This window comes from Dunckerocampus dactyliophorus, chromosome 7 (genome assembly GCF_027744805.1).
Source record: "Dunckerocampus dactyliophorus isolate RoL2022-P2 chromosome 7, RoL_Ddac_1.1, whole genome shotgun sequence".
NCBI classification, from domain to species: Eukaryota; Metazoa; Chordata; class Actinopteri; order Syngnathiformes; family Syngnathidae; genus Dunckerocampus; species Dunckerocampus dactyliophorus.
Window position 1 is genome coordinate 25986275 of NC_072825.1, and position 14838 is coordinate 26001112.

The window sequence follows — 14838 nt, forward strand, 5'->3', positions numbered from 1 at the left end:
TTTTGCAGACTCCCTCTAGTGGCCGCTATAGACAAGTTTGACTGTATTTTGTATACAGTGGTTTGCTAGTTTCTAGTGTCATTTCTTGCTCGGAAAAATTCCTATTAGAGAGTATTGTGCTGATTAAAACAGATTTCATAATTTAGTTGGATTTAGTACAAAAGTCACACAGCAAATAGCAGATAGATAACATATTTTGGAGTTATGTGAAAATGGAAATACTACAGTCATTTTAGTCACTGGTGCATTCAAGAGCGCCAAGCCTTTCATCAATGGAGAAATGCCCGATGCATGCATGTGAAAATAGCAAATATATTCACAGGAAGTCAATCACATTTAGGGAAAAAGCCTTTTAATAAATAGAAATTCTTTTTTGAAATAAATTAAAATATTTTTCAGATTGACATCAAATTTGACACATAATGACATCACAATACAACCGATAAAGACCGATTTCCTGATTTAGTTGTATTTGCTACAAAAATCACACAATAATTAATAGGTATAGCTGACATATTTTGTGGTTATGTGAAAATGATACATTTTCTCAGGGACATGTTGTCTTAATGGGCAGTGTTTTTTGTCACTGATGCGTTCAAGACCTACAGCAGGCATTGTTAAACGCAGATTTACTTGATGCATGCGTGTGAAAATAGCCAGCATATTTGGAGTAACGCCTGTCAATGTGTTAATATTTATAGTACGTCGAGTTTGACAACTCACATAAAAATGACATTACAGGATAGCCGTCAAGCCACATTTCATAATTTTGTTGGATTTGGTACAAAAATCACACACCAATTAGTAGATATTTTGCGGTTATGTGAAAATGATGCATTTTCTAAATTGTCTTCATGAGCAGTGTTTTTTGTCACGTAGTTGCTGCAGTCAAACTAAAAAATAGTAACAATACGCTTCCTTAATTAATGTGTCATGTATTAATGTGTGTATTTTCAGAGCACATCAGTGATTATTTCATTTAAATTTTGGAAGGCTTACCACTAAATTCTCCTGACACCATGTCGGAGCCTCATGTTCCAGTATATCACGTGTGTGCATGTGTGTGTTTGGCTCCAAACCAAAGCTTTTGCATCGTATTTAAATATCAAGAAGACTTAATGAACATTGATGTCTTAATGAGCCGTCATTTTGTGGCTGCGGTGCGTTCAAGAACGCCTGCAGCCATCCATCACTGTAGATGTGTCTGATTCAAGCATGCATGAATAATATGCTAATGGTAGAAGCTGTGATATCTATTCTGTCCTCTTGCAGGTGAACCATGTGGCTCAGGCCAGCTTTCAAGTGGAGGCTTTTGGCAGGAAATTCACCTTGGATGTGGAGCTGAACCAGTAAGTCTGCTCTTGCTGGTTTGTTTGCTGCGAGTCATTTGTTATGGATGTGATTTAGAGGCTCCATCATAATCGTGGGTGATTTACAGTAAAGGCTGGAGTGCTGCCTTGTCAGACACTCGTATTGATCACCACTGATGGAAAGTCAGCTACTCACTTTCCTCTTTACTCTTCATTTCTCTCTCTCTCTCTCATGTTCCCCTGCCACCCTCATACACGTTTATCACATCTACACACCCTCCTACAGCTCACATCCACTGTCTTCATTGCAGTTTGTCAGTGTGGCGTAATAGAAATGTTGACATTGTATGTGGCCGTGTTACAGTCGTGTTTGCACAATCATGCATGCAGCTCAGTGTGTGCACTTGCAGCCGTACGCGCACTTTTCCAGGCAGTGCAGAGTTTGATGACATGCTGGGCCATAGTCCCCTCTCTTCACAATTTCAGCTGAAAGCAAGCACACAAGTAAAATCACATTTCAGAGCGCACCATTGGCCTCCAACGAGTCACTCTTGGCACTAGTTAGATATGTGTGGCTTTGAATACCAATAGACTAAACTGAGTTGTCCTTTTTGGCTGCTTTCTCAAAAAAACAAAACCAAAAAAACAACAAAAAAAAACACCACTGAACAACTTTTAAGTTAACAAAGAACTAAACTCTTGCGTACTGTGAGTCAGCATAAAATCTGCATTGGCGGATAATACCTGTATGATTATACCATAACCTGCCTTGTGTTTCTGCAAGATCACCACGTTTAATCATACAGCTATAGTTTGGTCATCTTCATTAGTCCTACAGGATAACATGGTACATAAATAAAAGAGCTTTATCGATAGTAGCTACAAAATACACAGTTAAAATAAATAAAAAATATATTAAAAATAAAAATCAGTTTGGTTAAATTAAATAAATAAAAATAATAATAATAATTAAATATAAATATTGTCCAATTAAAAGTTTTTTTTTGTTTGTTTTTTACTCACATTGACCTTGGTTAAATGAAATAAATAAATAAATACATCAAAATACATTACATTAAATTACATTATAATACTTTTTATTTTAATTTTTGTTGGTCCTACAGGATCACATAGGAAATAAATAAATCACACACATACACATATACATATACATATAAATAAATAAATAAATGCTGCCTTAGGCTCTCACATTTTATGTTAAAGTTGGCTTAAGTTGGCACTTTTTAGTAGTAATAAGAAGACTGTGGCCAGGACTTGATGAGTTGGTTAACATAGACTGATTGTCCACTGTAAAAGGGGCAGTACTGTGTACGTCGTATGTGACACACTTTGAAGCAGTTTAGCAGTGCTGTCTGTCCCACTTCGAGGCACACTTTCTCATTCCTCATGGGGGGACAGCTTTCCACTTTCAGCTCCTGAAAGTCCTCCAATAATACACTCTTTCCTCAGCTAATTCCCTGCTTGAAAGCCACAATTCCATTTCTGTTTACCAGAGTGGGAGGCAGCAGAGCTGAATGGATCTTTTTTTATTTTTTTATTTTTTGTTTACTCTCACTAACAAAATCCAGTGAGTTAATGCTGATATTCTGTTTTGGGGGATTTTTTTTGTGCTTGCTTTTAAGCTTCTGTGACGTGTTTGAAAGCGTGCCTTCATTTGTGTCATTGCCCTGACACAAGCCACCCATGTGAAGTGTGTCAGTCTATATGGAGGAGGGGGTTACAAGGTCTGAGGTCTTTGTCTGGCACGTACTCCTCCATCTCTGCAGCCGGCTGCACTGTTTGCCATTCATTGGACAAGAGCAAACGGAAGAGGTGCAGATAAGATTGGGGGTTGCCCCTTTTTTGTTAATCATCCTCACCAAACACTAACACGCACACACACGCCCTCCATTCAGCTCTACCCCTTGGCCCCCTCCCCACCTGCTCTTGAATAATAGATCGTGTAAAATGAAAGAGGAGTAAGCATGTCAGGGTGTTTTTTTTTTTTGTGCTGTGAAAGGGAAACACTGAAGCTCTGCATTATGTCACACTACTGCTCAAATTAATCAAGAAATGTTCTTACCTGACGGTAAATAGAAAGTAACATTAGGGGTGGGAAAAAATAGCTGGAAGGACCTCACGCTTATAGCCAACTCATTCTTATATTGCTCTCTTGCTTTATTGTAACCCTCACAATAGAGAAGTTCATATTTTGTATGTGATTTAATAAAAAAAGTGTAAAAATATGGATTTAAAACAAGGTATTTTTGCAAGTACTAACAAAAAAAAATTTTGGAAATAAAAAATTCCCTCAGTGCGCAGTTGATAGGAAGCAAATGATACTGACAAACAACTGGAAGCAAACAAATAAAAAAATGAATTTAAAAAACAAAATAAAGAGTTAAAAAAGAAACCTTTTTTAAAATAAATAATAACAAATAATGTAAAACAAATAATAAATAAATGCAAATAATAAAAAGATTTAAACAAGCAAAAAAGTAGGAGTAATACACTTAAGTTAAGGTTAATACAGTTAAGGTTGTCCCGATACAACCTTTTCACTTCCGATCCAATTCCGATATTGCAGGCTTAAATATTGACCGACATAGGTCCGATATCAGCACACATCATACATACTTGTATTACTTGTTTAGTAGCGTGGAATGTTAGAAAAGGCTTGATCAAGTGATATTTCTCCAACAGAGAATAACAGTCAGCATCAGTAGGTATGAGGAGAAACTGACCCATTTACTTTGTGATGCATCTGTATAGTGTTATCCACAATTGGCATAATGTAGCGAGTCTTGGCATGCTCAGTGAAGCGTTTAAACCCGACATTACTCACCACCGACAGGGGCTGGCTCTTTTTTGTTATGGCCAATGACTTTTTGTCACCCTACGGAGTTGCTCACGCTTTGCAAATGTGTGAAACAGCGGTGGATGTTTCAGGAAACCGTGGTGTTGCGAAAATCCTTCAAATGCGCGACGGCGTTGGTCGTATTAAACTTCCCCGGTTCCGTGCTACCACAGGAAACTTGTGCATGACAAGTTTTGCACTCAGCTGCAACGTCTTTTTCGGATTTTAAAGAAAAACACAGCCGACATCACTCCTACTCCTTGCCAAACACACAAGCACACACTGTTGCTGAGATCACGTGGGTTCTGCATGCTGAATAAAAGGGTTGCTGCTGGATACAAGTGCTGGTGCGGAGCCTGGAATGGACTGCTCGTATGAGAGCGCCAATGTTCAGAATTGCTTTATGCATGTAAAACTATAATTATAAAACTATAAACCGTGCTTTGTGTTAACATTTTTGAGAGTCAACCACTGATGACATCATAGACGGGCGACTTCGCTAGCTAATAGGATGCTAACAAGGAAGGACGTTTTCTGATTTAAAAAAAACCCCAACATATATTAAGAATGCAGATGGGCTCACGCAGTGAATTAATAACACGACAAGACGCGCGCTATATTTAACGCTAAGCAGAGAATGCACGCAAACCGAGGCAAAACTGCAACATAAATATGACCAAAGAACACGCTAACCGGGGCGGACGCTAACTGAGGTTCCACTATAGTTTTCAATCGTATAATCTAGGTATGTTAATCTGACTTTTAAAAAGCCAAAAGCAAACTAATTAAGGTGTTAACACGCGTGTTTAAAAGCGAGTTTTACGCAAATTCATGAAATAACTTTGTTTGGGTTTTTTTAGCACATGTAAACATACTCACTGATCCATCCTACTATGCCGTCGTATTCTCCTGCAGACCAGGTGCGTATGAGGTGTGCTGAGAAGCAGTCCCATTATAATGTGTTTATGATCAAACAGGTAGCGCCCAATCTATTTGTGGTGCTCCACTGTATGGGAAACACTGAAATGAATAGTAATTAGATAATACCGCTTTGGACTCTCCTGGGATACAGGACTCTACTCAACTGCATATACTGAAGTGATTGCAGGTGAGCGGGTCCTGATTGGGGTTACATCATCTCTCCAGTGTCGCTGCATGACAAAAAAAGAAGGCTTGTGTCCCTCTTGTGTGCTAGTGTTGACACTGACAGGCGCTTAGTGTGTTGTTATTTCTACTAGTGTCTGTCGCGTCAGCTTTCTTTCCTGCACGCAGACACAGTCTTTATGCTAATGCAGAAGGTCAGTTACTGGCAATGCTAAATGCATTATTCATCTGTGTGAAGTGTGCGTCGGGGGTAGAGTGGAATGAACACCCTCTAAATGCACACTGTATGTTTGTCATTCAAGCATCCCACGGCTTAATAGTTTGAAGAATGTGTGCATATGCGTGGGTGTGTCTGTGCATTGGCAGGCGTGTGTGTGCGTGTGAGAAGAAATAGCGTCGCAGGCGTCAATAATATGCAGCTGCTGCAATGTTGTATCCTCTTGTTGGGCCTCAGGTGCAGAAGTGGCACAATAAGTGCTGTCCTAATTAGAAATAACAAGGAGGGATTGGAAATAATGAGACAGAAAAAAGTACCGTAGTAACTATAAAACGATGGATCAGAGGACGAAAACCAACAAAGAAATGATTCATATTATTTTCTCTGTTTTATTACCAACACTTCTTGCTGAATTAAATTTGATTTCACATCACCTTTACAAGCACAAAAAATGGCACCTTCTGACATTCCAGTCCTAATTTACTATATAAAGTATGACTAAAGATGTTGTTACATATTTGTCACATATTTTTTTATGCAATTTACCAACGTGGTGGTGTTGTATACTTATGACTGACTAACTCGGTGCACACCTATGATTTTCATCCATCCATCCATCCATCCATTTTCTATGCCGCTTATACTAATTGGGATCGCGGGGTTATGTTGGAGCCTATCCCAGCTGACTTCGGGCAAGAGGCGGGGTACACCCTGGACTGGTCGCCAGCCAATAGCAGGGCACATATAGACAAACAACCATTCACACTCACATTCATACCTATGGACAATTTAGAGTCTCCAATTAACCTAACATGCATGTTTTTGGAATGTGGGAGGAAGCCGGAGTACCCGGAGAAAACCCACGCACACACGGGGAGAACATGCAAACTCCACACAGAGATGCCCAACGGCGATACGAACCCAGGTCTTCCCGATCTCCTGACTGTGTGGCCTGTGTGTCTGTGTGCTAACCACTAAGCCACCATGCGGCACCTATGATTTTCAATCATCTTTAATTCATTTGTAAATACAAAAATGACATTTTGGGGTTGAAACACAGCTGTTTGATACATTTTACCACACTGGGATGCGTCCAGGCGTCATGCCATGTATCAAAAGTGTCTTCTTTGAGAGCAGATAAGGTTTACTGGTAAGGATGAGCTTGTTCAACCTTTTAAGGTTGAAGGTGGACTCTAATTGAACTCTCAAATCTACTGCCACTTTTTTCACACAGCGGTACAGAAAAAAGTGTGCATCTCGCAAGAAGACCATGATTTTTATGCAGGACAATGCTCCATCCCATGCATCCAAGTACTCCACTGTGTGGCTAGTTTGTAACAAAGTAGTGAAATGGGAATATTTTTGTTTTTCTCTGAGTTGCCTAATAATTCTGCACACTAATAGTTGCCTAATAATTTTGCACACAAAGATATTCTCAACAAAACCTCACTTTCACTTCCTTAAATATTCAAGTTTGAGGTTTTGGATTAACCAAGAACACTGTTATTGTTGAAGAAAAGAACAATCAGTAATGCAAATTGCCTCATAATTGTGCACACAATGTGCATACTTTGATAATAATAGTTTGTAGAATGTGGTTATGTGTGCCTCTTTGCAGTGCGTGAGTACCTCACGGTGCTGCCTTGGAGCGTGAAAGGTGCTGATGCGGGGGGAAGGGGGGGGTTCCGGCATTGGCCGCTTGTACGTACAGGAGCGTGCGACCTTCCACATCCGCGTGTGTGTGATTGAAGTCCCTCTCATGGCCTATTCCTGGACCATGTATCATCCACCCGGCCTGCTTCCTGACACTGATACAAGCCAACTGCGCTCTCCCCCTCCATTTGTATCTCCATCGCTGTCTCTCCTCCTCTGCGCCATCGTCTGTAATTTATTGAAAGAAGGCGTGATCTGATTTAGTGTGAAGGAATACACACAAGTGTGTGTGTGTGTGCGTGCGTGAGAGAGAGTGACACAGTATAGACAAGAGTATAGAATGTGTGGATGGCTTTTAAGCACCCTCTCATCTCGGTGTGCGGATGGAGAAGAGCAGATGGGGGAACGATAGCGTGGGTACCGTGTTTGTATAGTTGCATGCGACAAGTAGCTACTTGAAAGCAGAGCCTTCTGAAGAATAAACCTCTCAGTCTGCAGTCATGACTGTAAACATTTGTGGAGAATGGGAGCAATTTGGCTAAGTTTAGCTTAGCCAAGTCTAGCATCGCAAAGCTAGGTCTAGCATTAGCCATCATTGAATGTATAGCCTTTCGTAACAACACAACGACTCCAAATCGGTGAGTGACAGCCATGACCACCAGTTATTTCTTTTATACATTTGTGTGTGCACTTCCTGTATTCAACATGTACCATTTACCAATTTTGAAAGAGAAACCAAATTGAAACACCGTAAGAAAATGGTAAGGCTGTATCACAATGTGTTGCAAAAGGAGTTAAGGGTTGTAATGTATTGATAAACTATGTAACATTCATAAAAAGGGGCTGAAAAGTTAATAGCTGACAGAAACAGTTTGTTGTTGAGGGAGTACAGATAATGTAATACTTCAAGTAATCCAGAGAAATGAGAAATAAGTAGTAAGTGTGTGAGTGGTTAGACATAGCATTGTATGTACGCAGTGGCTCAGCACTCTTCTTCCTTGTACTTTGGAAACATCAGCTGCCTGTACCGTTTCTTGAAATCACCCATTCTAGTGCATTGTTTGAATTCTTTGCCGAATCTGTTCCATAATTTGCGCATATATATGTTTTAAGTTTAGTTTTTACAGGACAAAGTAACCACGAAGTAGCCACCATGGCCTAGTGGTTAGCATGTTGGCCACACAGTCAGGATATCTGGGTTCGAATCTCCGTTGGGCATTTCTGTGTGGAGTTTGCATGTTCTCCCCGTGTGTGCGTGGGTTTTCCCCAGGTACTCCGATTTCCTCCCACATTCCAAAAACATGCATGTTAGGTTAATTGGAGACTCTAAATTGTCCATAGGTATGAATGTGAGTGTGAATGGTTGTTTGTTTATATGTGCCCTGCTGGCGGCCAGTCCAGGGTGTCTCGCCCAAAGTCAGCTGGGATAGGCTTCAGCATACCCCTGTGAGCCTAGTGAGATCAAACCGCATAGAAAATGGATGAAGTAAAATTATTCCCTAAGGTCATATTTGTCATTTATGCGTAGCAGCGCTCATGTTTGCTTTATACATAATTTTAGCTGTTTGAAGATTTACCATATCAGCAAATTTTAATAATTGTGTATCAGACGTTTGAAATGCATGACTTTTCTGCCTATTGTGCGGGTATTATGGTTTTTAAGATATCATATACAGTAGACGCCCCTACACCATAAATAATCCGTTCCGAGAAACTTCATGTTATAGGGATTTTATGTTATACGAAGCATAAAATACATGTAAATAGCCTAATCCGTTCCAAGATCTTCCCAAACTCACACCTTTGGGCCTTCAAAATATTCAAAGTCCACCAAATATGGTGGGAAAATATACGAAAACGTTAGCATTAACATAGTAGAGTAACATTCCAATATAAAATAAGGTAATAAATAAGATTACTGTAAATGAATAAAACTGAAAAACAAAAACAATCCTATTGTTCACGAGATGTCTTGATCAGGAGCGCAAGTGGAGGCAGGAAGGAGGAGGAGGACTAGCCTGAGTCGAAACACGACTCAAAGAGTCTAAGAGTCAGCTGGTCTCACAGACAAACGCACACGCACTACACGATAATGCTGTGTGCAAATTTTAATTTGTAGCTTAACTTCATTGTTTAAGTTAGTTTCAGGGGGACTACGAAGAGGAAAGGAGTTTGAAGGGACAAGCCTGTCTCTCACACAAACTCACGTACGTGCTGTATAACTCAGCCAATGAGATGAGAGCGTAGGAGGTGCCCTGATAATCAGCCAATGAGATGAGAGCGGAGGCGGTGCCCCGAAAATCAGCCAATGAGAGCGTGAGGCGTCAGAAGGTGTCACCAAGTGTTAGTCTGAACTTGCACCGACCTGAGGCATTAATAAAGTTGATTGGGGAAAAAAAGACTTGCACTGACTTGACGCTTTATGTTATATGGAATTTCTTCTGTAATACGAAGCAAAAACTTTACATAAATTCTTCATGTTCAGTGGAATTTATGTAAAAGGAGGTTTATGTTATGCGAGGTACTACTGTACCTACATTTGAGAGTAATTGTATCCCCTCTGTTTTTTTTCTCATCCAATTTCCAATACTTACAATACTTGACATAAATTATATTTTTACTTTTTTTTTTTTATTTTTTTTACTAAAACTGAGTAAAACTACACCAAAATGTTTTTAGTTTTCGTGGACTAAAATCTTTTGGGGTTTTTGTCGAATAAATCTGGACAAAAACCATCACATATACAAATGATCAAAATGTGACTAAAACAAGAAGCATTTTCATCCAAAAGACTAAGACTAAAAATAAAATGGCTGCCGAAAACAACACTGTGTAAAACTACAATTGTAAAACTATAAAAATGTGTTTTGCGTTAATATTTTTGGCTTTCTGCAACGGCGTAATGGATTTACATTATTTTGGGGGGATAATGGATTTGGGTACCGTCCGTTTTGGTTAGAGTTGGAACTTCTGGAACGAATGAATGACGCTAACCAAGGTTCCACTGTAAAGTTAGCAGAAACTGCATTCTAATATCCTGATTCTCACGATCCCCGCCTACTCTATTATTCACCTCCCACCAGTTTGTCGGATGTGCACAAAATGTGGTGATACCAACGCCACTGTCAAGTCTATTCTGTCATTGATTGCTCCTGTCTTCTGTCAGGCATGCCGCATTGGAAACCAATAGGAAAGTATGTTAAGAGATTAAACACTCTAGAAAATGTATGCATGAATGCATGAGGCAGCGCTCATGTTGCAAGTAAACTGTGATCCCCTACAAGTAAAGTAAATTTAGGATGCACTCTGCAATCCATGCCATGCTTGGGCACACTTGATGACTCGTGTGAGCGCTCAAGCGTGGTACACTTTGTTTGCACAATTGGAGGAGGGGGCCCGGCATGATTGTTCATGCGCAAACTTGCCGATTGCTCCTCCCGCCAGTTATTAATGATAACTGCCACCTTGCGTAATAGAAATAAATAACAAGACTTGTAATAAGCCGCAAAGTCACAAAGCCTCCTTTCTCACGCGCATGCACATGTGCCACATAGTCGCGTCACAAAATGAATGTGATCCCTCCTCCTGACAGTTAAGAATGGTCCGGTCCAAACCAATCAAATCCACTTTATTTGTATAGTGCATTTTATAAACACTGTTTCCAAAGTGCTGCACAGAATAGTAAAACCATAAATAATAGGAAGTAAAGTGCAAATTACTACAGTAAAAATTAATAAATCAAATAAAAACAAAGACATTTAAATATTTAAAACAAGAAGCAATGAAAGTAGGTAAAAACAACAACAACAACAACAACAAAAAAAAAACTAGGAGGACCACGCAACTCATGCCGAGTTAAAAGCCAGAGACGAAAAGTGGCTTTTAAGACAGGACTTAAAGCATTCAATTGTGTGGGCCGTTTTTACATGAGGGGGGAGCGTGAGAAAAGTCCCGGGTTCCCCTGGTCTTAAGTCTCGTCTTGGGCACCACTAGCTGGAGCTGGCCTTCGGACCTCAATGTGTGCGCTGGAGTGTTTATTTGGATGAGGTCCGAGATGTATTGAGGGGCCAGCCCATACAACGCCTTTAAGAACAGTAAAATCTTAAAATCTAAAATTCTGAAACGAACAAGCAGCCAGTGCAGGGAGGCGAAAATTGGGGTGATGTGCACCCTCTTTTTGGTTCTTGTTATAAGCTGTGCCGCAGAGTTCTGGACTAACTGTAAGCGAGAGAGTAATATGTGGCTTATTCCACAGTATAGTCCATTAAAGTAGACAAAATAAAAGCGTGCAGGACTTGTTCAAGATGGTGCGAAGATAAAAATGTTTTGATTTTAGGTAAAAGCCGAAGATTTTACAACGGCGTTGATCTGTTTATTACTTAAGTTTAAGCTTGCTATCTATTATGACGCCAAGGCTGGTGGCTGTAGGACGTACATGGTTCTTGAGGGGGCCCAAGTCCACCGACAGTTTTCCAAGCGAGATAAAAGAATAGTACGGTCCACTGTCGAAAGCACTAAAATGGCTGAAAAAAAGCACGGTGCTGCTTATATGTGTACAATCTGTTTTTCTCTCTAAATTTAGTGGGTGCGTCTTACATACCGGAAATTACAGTATTCTTTTGAGCAAAAATCAGCAAATTTGCAGTAGTGTTAATGTTGAATTGCGACTGTGCAGGGATGTACCATTGTATAAGTGATGGCACCAGCAAATAGCCTGAAGCCTGAATTGTGTAGCGCAGTGTGAGAGCGGCATGTTTGCAATGCTATAGTGGGAGTGCGCCCTCAGTCTTTCTGTTTATTCCTATAGTGCAAGGTGGCGCTTTATCATTGTGGGTGGAACAATCATATAATTTATATGACCTGTCTACTTTGAATTGTGGGCCCAGATCCATCTCTCCCAGACCCACTGCTCAAACGGGTCAGACTTTAAGTGTCAGATGCACCCAAAATGTAGCAGAATTTGTTTTACAACAATCCAAGTGAGGCCACAGATACTGTAGATGTGTATGTTCTCCTCAGAGCATCCAGCATGCCCACATACAGTGCTGCATAATGCAGCAGTCAACTCCACGTGCTTCTTTCTGTACATTGCGTGCTAGAAGGGCCACCTACATAATGGACATCAACAGCCGCTCTGAACTCAAAGTTTTGGGGTTTGCCATGAAATGAGTCAGCGGTCCCTGTGTAGGAAGAGGGACATCCTCGTGAAGCTGACAAGTGATTGGAGAGTGAATGAATTATAGCCCGGGGACCTTTAATGAAGCCTTGGTGGGAGGAAGGGTGAGGCATACAGGCAGGAAGTGGGGGTGGGTGTTAAGGTGAGAGCAGCTGCAGCAATCCCTGAGGATCCTCCTCCCCCCCCTTCACATCTTTATTCTCCTCATCCACCTTTCCAACTTGCTCACCCTCTTCTCCATCAGCACTCATCGCTCCTCATTATGGCCGCCTGACACAGCACATGTTCATCCATACATGCAGGAGAAGGCTAATGTATGGACGTGTTTGTAACCATGAGCACTTAAAGATGCTTCCTTTGTGGAAGCAATGAAAGGCTCCTAGTCCAATGCTTGTGCCAGTACCGCCACTCTCACACTAGCTCACATTCATCCTGCCAAACTTGCCTTTTTGTGCTTTTTCACGCTGTGCCTAGCGACACCGAGCATGACAGGAATTTTAGACCGCTGGTTTGGCTGCGGTACACACATTTTTCAACTCCAAGTTTTCCAATATCTTATACTTAATTGGAAGGCGGTTTGAATTTACATAAAAATGCATGAAATGCATTTAAAAACATGCTAGCTCAATCATCAGCGGGAAAAGGGTGGCGTGCCATCTCTGGGTCGGGGATGAGATCCTGCCAGGAGTGGAGAAGTTTAAGTACCTCGGAGTCTTGTTCACGAGTGAGGTAAGGATGGAACGCGACATCGACAGGCAAATTGATGCGGCGTCTGCAGTGATGCGGACTCTGCATCGGCCCGTTGTGGTGCAGAGAGAGCTGAGCCGAAAGGCAAAGCTCTCATTTTACCGGCCAATCTACGCCCCCACCCTCACCTATGGTCATGTTCTTTGGGTAGTGACTGAAAGGACAACATTGCGGGTACCAGCGGCCAAAATAGGTTTTCTCCGTAGGGTGGCTGGGCTCTCCCTTAGCAATTAAGTGAGAAGCTCTGTCATCGGGGAGAAAGTCAGAGTAGAACCACTGCTCCTCCGCATTGAGAAGAGCAAGATGAGGTGGCTCGGGCATCTGGTCAGGATGCCTCCCTGGAGAGGTGTTCAGGGTATGTCCGACGCGTAGAGGGCCTCGGGGAAGGAGAAACCGTGTCTATCAACTTGCATGGGAACGCCTTGGGATCCGTCGAGAGGAGCTGGGAGAAATATTTAACTTGCTTAGGCTGCTGCTCCCGGAAGAAGATGGACGGCAAGCTCAATGCTAATTTACATTGAAAATTTCATACACGTGCTAACGATTAGCATTAGGAATTTGAAATGGCGATTTCGAACACCTCCATATATGACAATGAAATAGATAACTATGATGCTCATACACTTTCCAAGGCTCAACAAGAGATTGGCCCATTCAACATCAGTAGACTACTGATAAACATTGTCAGGCTTCTTCTATGACTTCTATTTCAAATAGCACTTCAGAGCGTTGTTGGCACCCATAGACGTAGTCATGGATGACAGCCCATTCAGAAGGAAAGCACAAAATGAAGACCCGCAGTTGAGAGTCACAGTTTTAAACCATGCACAAACTTGGTTAATATGTGTGAGAGTGGGGTTTCTGTCTACAGTAGCTAAAATGAAAGCAATTAATAAGGAAGGATGACGTTAAACCTTTCTTAATGAATCTCAATAGATCTTCCAAGTGCATCATTTTCCTTTTGCTCGCTGCCTGTTCCGAGCATGAGTGGGCCGGCTGACATTAAAGAGGTGAGAATGCGAGAGAGGGCCGTGACATAAATGTTCTGCACGCCGCTTATGAGCTGTTGTCAGCTCACAGCGGCAGAGCGTCTGTAGATGTTGGAAATCCTCTGATTGACAGCGGGGATGAGAGTGAGCAGACACAAGACGTAGGCGCGGCGGCTAAGCCCGGGAGAAACGCCTTCAGGCAGAGCGGAGGATAAAAAGGGGTCGTGAACTCAAAAAATGAGACTGGAAGATGCATCATTTCTGTGCCACCGCAAACTACAAGCACAATAAAAAAACATACGGTATCGTCTTCTTTTCCAGTGCTTGGTTTTAAGCGAGCGAACAGACCGCGGACTCAAAGTATCTCACAATTTATCAGTGTTGGCTAAGCACTCACCAATGAAAACAGCTTTTGGGCAGCAACCAAAGGGATTACTACTGCAAAAATCTTGCCTTTTTTGAATGTGTGGTTGTGGACAGTCCGACTCTTGACTGAAGCTATGATAGAATCCTGCCTGTCAGCAGTCCCCCTACATAATCCCCTTATACTCAAGACTAGAGGAGACATACTTGGCCACTTCCACCTTCATCTTCCTCACCAAGGCACTAGTCGTCTTGGAGGTGTGCTTGCGCTCCTTATGTTGAAGTACTGCCATGCAGCACAGTTTCCCAAGGCAGGGGATCATGCTATGCTTCACAATGTCACAGTACATGTTGGAACTCATGTGTCCTCTCAGTGAACCGCAGCTCCCCGGTACCGGCATCGCCCATGCAACTCCAGACCA

At 41.5% G+C, this 14838-nt stretch overlaps 1 protein-coding gene across 6 annotated transcripts in view; it reads left to right on the forward strand.

The window, feature by feature from the left end:
• Positions 1-14838, forward strand: part of adam22 (ADAM metallopeptidase domain 22) — a 92075-nt gene that overhangs the window by 11442 nt on the left and 65795 nt on the right. For all 6 annotated transcript variants that reach the window (XR_008572059.1, XM_054782208.1, XM_054782210.1 and 3 more), the window contains exon 3: positions 1273-1349. Coding sequence is in view for 5 of the 6 variants with exons in the window: in XM_054782208.1 (XP_054638183.1) it covers positions 1273-1349 (77 nt within the window). In the remaining variant the exon portion in view is untranslated. The remainder of the gene's footprint in view (positions 1-1272; positions 1350-14838) is intronic.